This window comes from Rattus norvegicus, chromosome 8 (genome assembly GCF_036323735.1).
Source record: "Rattus norvegicus strain BN/NHsdMcwi chromosome 8, GRCr8, whole genome shotgun sequence".
Lineage (NCBI taxonomy): Eukaryota > Metazoa > Chordata > Mammalia > Rodentia > Muridae > Rattus > Rattus norvegicus.
In genome coordinates, this window is record NC_086026.1 from 47,502,667 (window position 1) to 47,516,342 (window position 13,676).

The 13,676-nt window shown below is 34.2% G+C and overlaps 2 protein-coding genes across 2 annotated transcripts; both read left to right on the top strand.

Annotated features, from left to right (window-relative positions):
* Window positions 1–3,342: 3,342 nt before the first annotated feature.
* On the top strand, window positions 3,343–4,278 carry Or8b1 (olfactory receptor family 8 subfamily B member 1). The gene has a single exon (NM_001000450.1). It carries the CDS (start codon window positions 3,343–3,345, stop codon window positions 4,276–4,278), a length of 936 nt encoding a protein of 311 aa, NP_001000450.1.
* A 7,915-nt stretch (window positions 4,279–12,193) lies between these two features.
* Window positions 12,194–13,126, top strand: Or8b44 (olfactory receptor family 8 subfamily B member 44). Its single transcript, NM_001000451.1, has one exon. The coding sequence runs from the start codon at window positions 12,194–12,196 to the stop codon at window positions 13,124–13,126; it is 933 nt and encodes a 310-aa protein (NP_001000451.1).
* The last annotated feature ends 550 nt before the right edge of the window (window positions 13,127–13,676 follow it).

A 13,676-nucleotide genomic window follows, 5' to 3' on the forward strand; every position in this document is an offset into this window, starting at 1 on the left:
ATTATTCTAGCAGTGGGGAATATATTGACTTGCAGGTTGGTATTGTTGTATGTAGTAATATCATTTATGTTTTTTTGTATTTATCACTCTGCATAATGATTTCCCACACAATAAATGATATCTAGGAGGAGAAAAAGAGACCAGGAGAAGCAAGAGAGAAGAAAGAGAGAGAGAGAGAGAGAGAGAGAGAGAGAGAGAGAGAGAGAGAGAGAGAGAGAGATTGAGAGATTTTTCTTCCTTTCAAGAATGATTGATCTGTCCTGAAACCAAAATATATTCTTTAGGAATAGGGTCTTTATATCTGGTTTTGATAGGCAACAAAGAGCAGTAACAATACATTGTGTTGTTTTAGGTATTTGACATGTGCCACCATCTTATCACCAATTTACTCACAGTATTTTATTTAGTTGTCATAGCAACCCCATTGAAACCTGTGCTCTTAGTCACCATCCCAACTGTAAATTGTAAAAACAAAGCAAAGAAAACTTAGCTAATAAAATTAATTATACTGAATTCTTGAAAGAACCCTCATTTTACAATTCTTAAATATTATAATGTTAAAACTTTGGAAAGGGAAAATTTTATAAAATGAAGTATCCCATGGGAGATTACTGAACTGAGGTGTTGCAATTACTGAACAATTTCGGGCAAAGAAAATAGGAAATACAGAATGAGAGCATATAAGACATTTCTTTATAGGATATGTGAAGTGGCCCAGTTATATCTAATGGGGAGAGCAAAAGTCAGAATAGCAATCCTGACAAAGATTCAGCAAAGCTGAGCCATGGGACCCAGTTGCTGACCTGTTGTCCTTCACTTTGAGTCTTGGTAACCACATATTGAAAGCTGGCTTGCATAGGGGCTGGAAGGGATATTTAATACTGTACAACTTGGAGATATTGGCTCAATGGGAAATTTTTTATGAACCATATAGACCCTCCTTCTTACCCAGACTTCCAACCTTACCCAGGAAAGTCCTGAGCATAAGACCCCTCATGCTCTTAGGAAGATATTCTTATCTTACCCTACTTGAAAGTCTTCCTTATGCCCTGAAGGTTGTGACTCAAATAAAGACACCAGAGATCTTCATATGAGGCTCTGACTCCAAGAAACTCTTGGAGCATCTGCCCCTGTACTTATAGGGGAACAAGATAATCAGAATCAAAGAAACTTTTAACATTGAACAAGATTCAGTGGGCTAGAGGAGTTGACAGAAGATGAGATTAAAGGATTCTGCCTAATATATGATCAGATGATTACATGGCATAGAAGATTGGGGGCTGCATATAGAATGCCTGTCTAGGGAAAGATACAGCAGCAAAATTAGATTGCTGGAGTTAGTACTGCCCTCCCTATACAGGAGCTTAAACTGATGGATGAAGAAGGGTGTGGGTAAAGGATAAAGGATGAAGTATTAAGACCTCTCCTTCACAGAAAAATTATCTAGTGCAGTGCCCCTGCAGTATTGTATGTCCAAGCTACAAAATAATACCAAGATTACACATATAAATAAATTCTACAAAGACATAAACATTTTATTATGGCAAAATTGAATAATAACTGTAGCAGCTTTGACCTGAAAATTTTTCTTGGGCCTAATGATGATACTCTGACCATGAAAAGTTGATAATACATTACTTAGAACATGGCAATTTGTGTAGGCTGGCTTGGGGATTTTCTTTCTATCTAGTGCCTTTGTAAAAATAAGAGCTACAAGCCTGTCTGTCACACTTTCTCAAACTATGCTTGTAGATTGTTTAAAGGTGTAGGTGGGGTTGATGAGGAAAAATGTTTGCAAAAGATATCTCTGTTCTTCACGGTTTATCAGTGATGACTAAATTTATGATCAAGAGGAAGTTCAAACACATGTCCGGGGACAAAAATGATATGATACAACATGAATCCGTCCTAGCTACTGGGTTTTGTAAAAATAAAGAAGCACTTCAACTGCCAGTCAGTCAGGCTACAAGAATGACTCAGACCCACTGTGTCTGACTCACTTTTCCTTTGGCCACCCCTTATCTCTTTTGAGGGACCTGGCCTATGCTGGTACTGTGCCCTGGCAGAGAAGAAATGAGATAATAAAACATACTTCGTCAGATATGAATATAATGTGGAGATGGGATCTTGTTTTGGGGCTTATCTTGGGAGTTGCACAAACCCAAGGGTGAATGAAAATCTTCAGTAAAATTTTAAGTCCCTTAGGAATTAAAGGTAGATCTTGGCTCATGGTGTAAACAAAATCCTCATACTTACTTCAGACATCATAGGTCTGTTCTCAAGGGAAGGGAACAAACAGATTTCATTGTGTTTAAACCCGGTATATTATATTCATATTGTTATACTCACATCGAGCTCTTTCTGTTCTATAAAATTGCAAATAGACCAACATGAGGACCTTTTCTCTGTTATGAAAAAGTAGTAAAAAAAAAATCCAAGTCAGAAAACGTACCAATTCATAAATATATCAGAGATACTTTAGCAATTAAGTTAACAACAACAGCAACAACAACAACACCACAACCAACAAAAGCCCCATGAAATACAAATCCTGAAAATTTCATTTCAAACAAGAATAAGGAAACACCAATATTTTCTGGCTCAACAAGGGTGAGTTTGTGAAACCTGTGTACTCTTAATGTTTTTTTTTCCTTTATAATAGAAATTCAGACATATAAGACAGGTCCGTTTCTTTCTCATTTATTAAACTTTGAGATGTTAGTATAGCTGACATAAATATGATCCAGAGAGAAAGTAGAGATGATTTAAAAATACAGTATGAATAATTCTTTCTCCAAGTACAGAGCGTTTAAAAGTATATTTACAACTTTAATTCTGTGGTTTATAGTAGTTAGTAACCTTGCCTGTAATCAGAGTCCTTACTTGTGAATGAAAATAATTTGACTCCTTTTCAAGCCCTGTCTAATCTGAATAGAGGTCAGCACCGCTTGATAAAGCTTCTATTGCTATTTTTCTTCCTAGAAGTCAAGTAAATCAAATAAAGGAATAAGTAAAGGAGATGAAAGTTGTTTCTGTACACTTCCAACTTCCTTATACCTTGGTTTGTGAGCAGTCACATTTTCATGGAATGGCCCAGCCTTCATTCATTCGGTTAAATAGCTGAGGAACAATGTCACATTTAGTTTGGAAAGACTGTACTAATGGAGAATCTGTGCCACTCATGGTCATGATATAGGTGAATTCTACAGTTTGAGATTAAAATAGACCTGAAAATTTCCTGAGAACCTATATTGGTGGCGAGAGATATATCCGTGAAGAGCTAAATTGTCATGTAACGAGTGTAACATATTGTCCTGTGCCTACAGATTCCAATTGAAAGGAATGGCCCTTGGAAACTGGTCTTTTGTGACTGAATTCATCCTGATTGGTTTAACAGAACAACCCAATCTCCAACTCCCTCTCTTCTTCCTGTTTCTTGTAATGTATATGGTAACAATAACAGGGAACTTGGGTTTGGTCATTCTAATTGGGCTGAATTCACACCTTCATACCCCCATGTACTTTTTTCTCTTTAACTTGTCTTTGATAGACCTCTGTTACTCTTCAGTGTTTACACCCAAAATGCTGTTGAACTTCATATTAACTAAGAATATTATCTCTTATATGGGGTGTATGACCCAACTCTATTTTTATTCATTTTTTGTTATTTCTGAGTGTTATGTATTAATGACAATGGCCTATGATCGTTATGTGGCCATCTGTAATCCACTCTTATATAATATTGCTATGTCCCCTAAAATATGTTCCTATCTTTTGCTTGGTTCATATTTGATGGCATTTTCTGGTGCCATGGCACACACAGGATGCATGCTCAGACTGACCTTCTGTGATGCAAACACCATCAACCACTACTTTTGCGACATCCTACCAGTGATGCAGCTCTCCTGCACCAGCACCTATGTAAATGAACTGGAGGTTTTAATTGTTGTGGGCATCAATATCCTTGTGCCCAGCATCACCATTTTTATATCTTATGGTTTCATTCTCTCGAGCATCTTCCACATTAACTCCAATGAGGGCAGATCCAAGGCCTTCAGCACCTGCAGCTCCCACATTATTGCTGTTTCTCTCTTCTTTGGATCAGGTGCATTTATGTACCTTAAACCCTCTTCAGTTGGGTCTATGGATGAAGGAAAAATTTCCTCTGTCTTTTACACCAATGTGGTTCCCATGATGAATCCCTTAATCTACAGCTTGAGGAACAAAGATGTAAAAGTTGCCCTGAGGAAAACTTTAAGTAGGTGGAAGCTATGGTAAAGAGAGCATCTGTATTTGCCTTTAGTTGTGTGAAAATGTATCTATTTTAATAAAATATTAGAAGATGAAATGTTTTTCTATTTGAGTATTGTGTAATTATTAGGTATACTTTCAATTTGTTTGCATGTTTTGTTAGTAATAGTTACTCTTTCTTCCTTCATTTATTATATATTTTATCTTGTTAAAAAGTTTTAATCCATTGAATTTTAATTTTGTTATCGATATTTTTTCTTCTAGGAAAGATAAATTATTTATTAAATGATCAAACAAATGCTGAGGTGAGAGTTTGGTAATATAATAAAAGTATTATACTTTTATTATATTTTAATGAAATCACAAGTTAGGCTATGTCTATTTTTTATCTCATCATCTAACTTCACAAATGAATATCTCAGGTATAGACAAAGTTCCCATAAAATTATTAATGCAAGACATTGTGCTGTTGTAAACTATAAAGGTTGAGCTAGTATGTGGTATTTTTTCATTCATCATTTTGCCAAAAACTCATACTAAGGACTTTTCTCATATTTATCTAAAATATAGATAGTATACTGATATGCACCAAGGTTTATAATTAAAGTGTCATAATTGTTTGAACAAAACACCTCAAGTAAAAGAATGCCCTCTTTCTTACTTTCTAATAAAATATTTATTAGTTTTCTTTCAGTAAATGTGAAAAATAAAATCAAACAAAACAACTATTGCTTGTTTAGAAAGTCGACTGATTTGGTTTTAGATAATTAACACATTTTTCTGGGATAAATGTTGATTTATATTCTGTCAGAAAAGAGTTTAATGGCACATTCTGTTGTGATTTATAATAGTTTGGAAGTGACTGCCTAAAGAGACAGATTTTTGTACAAAAACAATCAAAAATGTGAATTTGGAATATCTTTAGGTGTTAGATATTTAAGATCAGTAGGAAAGGAAAGAGCATCATGTGACCTCATAGGATAACAAACGCAAAGCCAAAGTGTGTGAGTTCCCTCCCTCCCAGAGTTTAGGGTTTCAGTCTAAATACATATTTGTTATGTGAGACACTGTATTATCTTCCGTCTACGATGATTAGACAATGACTATATTCAGACGTAACAGGAAAATGACTGCATTTAGATGGAATAAGACACAAAAACAGTGACCAGGTGAGAATTTCATTAGGTAAAGGCACCTGCGACAAGGCCTGATGGTCTATGTTCAATCCCTAGAACCCAGCCTGATGGAAGGGAAAAAACTGATTCCCAAAGGTTGTCCTCCGACTGCCACATATGTAGCTTGGTACGCGTATAACACACGAATTAATCACTAATGAAATAATTTAATAAAGAATGAAAGAGGAATGTTAATTAGAAGTCAAGTCAAAAATTTAGAAAATTTTTAAAAATTAAAATTATAGCACCCTACTCTGCTCCATCTCCAAACTAAAAGGTCTTAAATATATTGGACTTTCCGACTTTGCTAAGTACAACGGATTGAAGTTATTTAAAATGACAAAATACCAATTTCTGTCTGTCAGAATATGTGGGATCAATTAAAGTTTTTCTGATATCTGGACATTTTTATATGCTGATAAAGTGTAGATGCATCATCTCCCAAGCACCCTATTTCCCTTGGAAAAGCTTAAACATCTGAACGCAAATGGATAAGTCAAGTAATTAGAAAATTTGTTCTCAAAACCAAACTATTATATTTCTTTTCTAGAATAGGAGGTTGTATTCTTTCTACCTTTGGGAAAACAGACCAAAAGGTGATTTTGCTGAAGATACTAATCAATTAACAGTAGACTGTTTTGTACTAAAATAATGCTCAGTATTTTGGTGTTTTTATTATAGCTTTTTATTTATGTGTCGATAAGTTTAGTAGAAGTAATTGTTAGTTTGTTCACTGTGATTAGATATTAGCCATTGGCAGCACTCATTTTCATTCCAAAATTTATATTTGTAAAACAGTTGACCTCTCTTTTAGTTTTTCTTCCACCTGTAGGTTTCCTACTATTGGATGAGAGACTTTCATTATAGAATGGGCAGAATTTATAATTATGCAAGTATCATTTCTATTGTTTCTACTTCTACAGAGTTGGGGTGCATTTACATTATTATACATTCTATTATTCAAAATTATATCACTAATATTTTATCCATCAAATCTCAAAATATAAATAAATTTTGTTATAGCTTTAGAAAATATATTTGTTTTTGTTCTTTAATGGAATTTGGAAAATATTTTTTAAATAAAAGGCTAATTAAATTATTACAGTTGCTGAGTTTAAGATGCATTTATCTGATTTTCTGTTCAAAGAATGGAAACTCAAAATATATAATGTCATTGAAATAGAACTGGTGATGGAGAGAATGGTCATATAGTGTAAGCATTTGCTACACAGGCATAATCTTCTGAGTGTGGATCCCAGTATCTTCATTATAATAAAGCCAGGATTGGATATAACAAAAGAGCTAGAGTATGAACAGACAGGTGGAACACTGCTTCTGCTGGCTGGAGAGCACCCTTTCTTTGGTACACATGTGCATATACCACAAAATTAAATACAGCATATACAGACACACAGAGAGAGAGAGAGAGAGAGAGAGAGAGAGAGAGAGAGAGAGAGAGAGAGAGAGAGAGAGAGAAGAGCTAAGAATTGAAAGAAAAGCACGGGGCTCAGTTCTTCCTACTTTTAATAAAGAACATGTTTCTAAAACAATATTAAAACTTGGACATACAAAGTAGACATAGAAAGGATGACATAGAAAGTAGATTTTTTCTTAATACATACAAAGGAGATTGGGTGACTTTATCTTGAAATTACTTAATGTGACTCTTAAGGAAACATCAAAAATAAGGTATTTAGAGTATATTCTGGTTAGGGTTTATGAAAGCACAAATGGAGTTTTGAGTCATAGCTTTTTTGTTTCTCATCTTCTACACTTTTGGGAACATACTTTTGCATTTCTCTTTACCATATAACCACCTAGCACAAACAATCTGTACTAACTGTGTAACAGGAAATGTATGGCCATACATTTTGTACAATGATAATATGACAGAAGTTTAGTAAAAGAAAATGAGAAAGGTAGAAGTCCATAACATTTCATGCTGATGTGTCTCATGTACAGAAAGATAGTGGTACAAGACAAAGTGTTCTATGGCCACAAAACTTAGAGTTACCTGAAGAAAGCCTACATCCTGAAAAGAGAGATAAACACACATAAGCCTGGAAAAGAATAACCTATATTAAAACAGTCAATAAAATGGCAGCAATTGATTTTCAAAGATATGGATGAATGTGGCAATCTCAATTCTCTAATTAAAGACACATGCTAGCAGACTGGGTTAAAAAATAAATTGCAGTTTTTACATGCCTCCAAGAAATGCCCATTAATGGTGAAGATGAAAAGAGCTCAGAGTGACAAACTAGAAATCCAAGTTCCAAATGAATGTAAGTAAAAAGCAAACTAGTTTATTAGTACCGATATCTTAAAAATAATCCAAGATTATTCAGATGGACAAAGAACATCCATTCATACAGACAATCATCAGTCTAGAGGCTATTACATTTTTAAATTATAAATTCATCAAACCTTAGCACACCCAAATCATAATTTCAATGCCTCATTCCTATCAACACGTGCAGGATTCAGGCAACAAAATAAAATCCCGAATTAGATGACAACATAAAACAAAATAATTTCACAGAAATGAAAGGGATTTTTGTGTAAAAACTAGAAAACACATCCTTCCCAGCAGCCCATGGACCTTTTCTAAAAAGAGATGACATTTTAGAACATAAAAAAGTTTCAGCAAGAAATAGAAAAAAAACTGAAGTGTTTTCTGGAGGCTTATCTGATTACTGTGGGTAAAAACTGGTATCAAGAATATGAGCCTATATTATGTCATAAAGATTGAACAACACAACACATATTTTAGTCATGAATATTCTGTAAAATGCACCAGAAAGGAAACATTTGTAAAACAGAATGAAATGGAAATGTAAAATACCAGACCCTGTGACTGTAAGAAAAGCATAAGTGACAAGTTAAATACTTACATTTTGAAAATTAGAGAAAATTTAATAATGTAACTGAATAAAATATACTAAGATTTAAAAAATCAATTAAACCTGAAATAAGTACGTGGAAAGAAATAACAAATATTAAGGCGGAAGCGAAAGAGATGGAAGGATTGTTAGGAGGGTGTGACTGTGAGGGGAGGCAGTGAACTTAGCTGGATGTAAAGTGAATTAAATAAGTAAATAAAGAGAGAGGAAGAAAGACAGAAACAAACAAAGACATCAACAAAAGAAAGATAGAAATAATGAAGATAGAAATACAAAAAAGAAATATGTAGAGGATTATTTGAAGATAAATAAGACTATTCTTTATCCATATTAACAAAAAGAGAGAAGGGACAAATTAATAACATTAAAGATAAAAATAGATGACATTATAATATAGTTTGATGAAATTTGGAGGTTCTTAGTGGCATATTGTAAAATCTTGTACTCTAGAAATTAGAGAATCTAAACTACTATTCTAATTCTAGAACTGCAAAAGAATAATAAGTTATGTTTATCTTACTAATAAAAGGGTATGAAATATTTTTTGGTAAAATACTAGTAAATCAAATTCACAACTCATCCCAAAGAGCATTCACAATGACAACTTGTCCTTCATTACAGGGATTCAAGGGTAGCTGAATATAAGCAGTTCAACAAAATATTAAAAATCTTATTCATCATGATCAAATTACCTCTATAAAATATTATACCAAATAAGAAATGGTGGGTCTGCAAAATGGAATAACATGGTATCACACATTAGTAGACTCAATGATGAGAATTACGTGTTTATGTCTTTATTCATTATCAATTCACTCATTTCCAGGCCAATTCCATTTTATGGTGATTGTGAATAGAGCAGTGGTCAGTGTGTATGATTATATATCGCTGTATGGATATAGTGTCCTTTGGGTATGTGTTCAGGGATGGTATAGCTCAGTCATGGTATGTCTGCTTCCAGCTTTTTGAAGATTCTGCATACTGATTTCTGTAGTAGCTACACCAGTTTGTATGCCACCACTATGAATAACTCTCCCTTTTTCTCTACATCTTCATTGGCATTTGTTGTAATTTGATTACCTGATAACAGCCATTCTAACTTGAAAAGGATGGGATATCAAAGTGGTTCTAATTAGCATTTTCTGCTAGCTAACTATATTGAATACACTCAAAAATGTTTAATATTTTGATGATAATTTGTGTATAACCTCCCTTTCTACTTTAATTTTTCCACCAAGCTGCTAGGCTATGGCAGCATAAAAAATGTTGAAAATTTAAAAAATAAAAAAGACACACGAATAAACAAAAAGAAACCAAACGATCATGAGATTAAATTTTCAGTATTTCCACTCATGTTTAGATATTACGTTTATGTATTTCATTTAAAGATTAGTCCTAGTTTAATTTTTAACCACCAAATAACAAGTTTGTTGACTGGAAAAAAATCTTTAGCTTTTTACTAATAAGTTAATGACAGAGCAGAACAGCAATCATAATATGTCAATTATTGTTTAAAACATTAACTTGAGTTGATGTACCATAAAGGTGATTTTGTTTGTTCATTTGCTTTAAGAAATATGATGTCTTATTATGTATCCCTGTCTGGTCTGGCATGTAATATGTAAAGTCCAGCTAGCCTTGAACTCACAGAAATATCTGTGCCTCTACTTCTTAAGGGGTGAAATGAACAGAGTGCACCACATTCACACAGAACAGGAAGTGTGACTTTCAGTTTGGGGGTGGGGGGTCTGGATATATTGCTCAGTGGAGGAGCACATGCCTAGTATGGGTAACTTCTTGAATTTGATACAGATCTATAAAAGCATAACATGACAGTGAGAAAAATATTTTCCAAAAGGTGACTTTCTTGAAAGAACATAAAAATAATGAGATAAGTAGACAATAATCATAGTAGACTCTGTGGATATGGTAACAAAGAGAAAACAAAAGCAGCAGATGTCCCTTAAGAGGTGAAGATGACTGGCAGATGGGAGTTCAGTATTGGCCCAAGCAGGGACGAAGTACATTCCCTAAAGGAGAAGCCATAACTGAATAGGAACTGCTCCCTAAAGGTCTAGATATACATCACAGCTTAGCATGCAAATGAAAATCCCCATTTCCTCTTTATATCTGAGGTCTGTGACCAGAGAAGTGACTGAGAAAGCTACTTCCTTAACCACAGCCACATGTAGGACAGTGTAAATTCTGTATAATATCTGGTGTCTTGCCTAGTGGCCAGAATGATAAGAAGAGCTGTATGTCTTTTGTGGTTCTTCGCAGTGTTAGGGAACAGCTTTGTGATTATGATCATTAGTTCATAAAGATTTTCAAAGAGGATGGGATATTAATTTTGTACTGCATCATATTAGAATAAAGGAAATCTAAGTTCTTTTCAGGATACCAGGGTACATGAAACCCATAAGTAAGTAAAAAGTTTTCTCACCAGAGGAGGGTAAGTTTTGAATTATGTGCTTATATTTTACTTTTTAATAAACACTCTCGCTTAGCTATCTCTAACTCTAAAATGCTAATGTGGGATAAATTTGTTTTAACCAATGTGTTTATGAAGCTGATTAAAATGTGGCTTTCTTGTGCATAGGCCTGCTTTTGTTTGGTTTTCATGTATAATGAGGTGACCTTAAGACATACACCCTTAACTATTCAAGTTGTCGGTCAGGCATACTTTCTGTTAATATGTTAAACAGAAGATCTCCAGAGCTAGGCATCTTTCCCAGTTGAATGGATTTCTTTTTAACACATAGTTCTTGTATGTTTAAAACCAACATCTTTTATTTGTAGCTTTTTTTCTTATTCAGGGGTTTATACAAGTGACATTTGACGTCTCTTTACTCTTTAATCCTGAAAAATTTTTCTTCCATTTGCTCTAGCAACCAACATACTATGTCCTGTGTGTGTGTCCTATGTCCTCTATTTTATCACAAACCATGTTATCACACATATAATATAGGGCATAAAGTGTTTTCCATTCGTAGCTTTGAGCTTATCACTTTTACAGTAAGGTTTTGTATCTAAGATCTTCCTTTCCTTTCTAATTGGTAAAGTCACAAAATTCAAACAAAATTCACTGGGAAACATACTGAAAACTGGGAAGAAGATGTCTATAGAGTTAATAAAATAGGAGAAGTTGCTTTTGGTGTCCTAATCAACAAGTTCTATTTCAATAGATAGAGTTCACTTCTGCATTTAAGGGTTTTGTTGCGAGAGGGCTGGTAACTAAACTGGAGAGGGATCCATCAAAAAGAAACTGGAAAACGAAGGTAGTCATCTCTAGGGAATTTTTTTACAAACACTTATCATCAGGAATGCTGCAGCTGACTTCAAAGAGCTGCATGCTAGAAACAATACCTGACTGGAAGCCCCTGAGGATCTGTTTTTGGATGTCCTTGATTAGCATGGCCTCTACTTTCTTGATAAAAGTCCCCTCAAACCATCAGCATAGACACATATTTTTCTGCATAAACTATCCCTAGAATTAAGTTATTTAATGTTTCAATTCTACAAGGATCCAATTTAGCTCAGTACTATGTTATTCTAGCCTCTTCCATCATAAGGGAGAGGATGAATTAAAGAAACAATGCTAAAAAAGAAAGGACAATTTGACTTGGCACAACCTGCTTCGCCCTCCCTAGATTTTCTAATAGTTATATTGTGTATTTTTAGAAGGGAATAGTAGACTTTTTTGTAATGTGTTATCATGAAATGTGGTTGTTTTATTTTTTTCAAATTAATAACCTTCAGACACTTCTAATACGTATCTTGCTTACATAGGAGAAGTTTTGGTGGTGTGTTTTTAATGGTATCTAATTTCATGTTTTTTCTTCCTATAGATTATTTTAGAGAATAATGGCTCTGGAAAATGCTTCCCTGGTCACTGAGTTCATCTTGATGGGGTTAACAAACCAGCCTGAGCTAAAAATAGCCCTGTTCCTACTCTTTCTGGGGATGTACATGATAACTACATTGGGGAATTTGGCTTTGATCGTACTGATTGTTCTAAATTCTCAACTTCACACTCCCATGTACTTTTTCCTGCTTAACTTGTCCTGCATAGACCTTTGCTACTGTTCAGTCATTACACCTAAAATGCTGATGAGTTTCATAGTAAAGAGGAATGTCATTTCTTATGAGGGATGCATGACCCAGTTCTACTTCTTTGCCTTTTTTGTTATATCTGAATGTTATGTGCTGACAGCAATGGCCTATGATCGCTACGTGGCCATTTGTAAGCCCCTCTTGTACAACATTGTCATGTCTCCTAAGGTGTGTTCTTATCTAATGACTGGTTCATATTTGGTGGGGTTTTCTGGTGCCATGATCCACACTGGATGTATCCTTAGACTGAATTTCTGTGATGGAAACACTATCAACCACTATTTCTGTGACATCCTCCCTTTGCTCCAGCTCTCCTGCACCAGCACCTATGTTAATGAGATAGAGTTGTTCATTGTAGCAGGAAAGGATATTATTGTACCCACTGTGATCATCTTTACCTCTTATGGCTTCATCTTATCCAGCATACTCAAAATAAGGTCCACAGAAGGTATGTCCAAAGCCTTCAGCACATGCAGTTCCCACATAATTGCTGTTTCTCTGTTCTTTGGATCATGTACATTTATGTATCTTAAACCCTCCTCAGTTGGATCTATGGACCAGGGAAAAATATCTTCTGTCTTTTATAACATTGTGGTCCCCATGATGAATCCATTAATCTATAGCCTTAGAAACAAAGATGTTAAAATTGCTCTGAAAAAAACCATAACCAAAAGAAAGTTTTAATCAGAATTTGGTATCCTTTTTACCTTTAGTTATAATTCAAGTTTTATTGTTTATTGGTCAATGTGTGTGTGTGTGTGTGTGTGTGTGTGTGTTTCTTTTATTTTTGAATTGTTTTATTTTTTATTTCATTTTTTATTTGCCATTGAGAGGAGAATTTGTAACATGTTTCATTTTCAGTAAGTTTTCTTTGATCACTGCGATTGGAAAGCTTTCATCTTTTTGAGAACACCAAAAAAATATAGTTTAAGCAAAAAGCTATTTCAGCAATTTAAGAACATCAGTAAGTAATTAACTATTCCTTTCATTACTATTGTACCAAATTCTCAAATGTATTAGTGGTTCTAAGAGGTCCAAATAAAGATTACATAAATAATTGTTGTCAGCATGTCATAAGACAGTATAGTTATTTGTATTTTTTTAAGTTGCAAGCCAAATAGTCTATCTCTAATCCTGATTTCCTTTGGTGAACATGTCGTTTGATTTGACAGTTTTCCCAGGTTTCTTTCTGTACTACCAGACTGTTGCAAAACATGGTTCATACAGGCAAGTT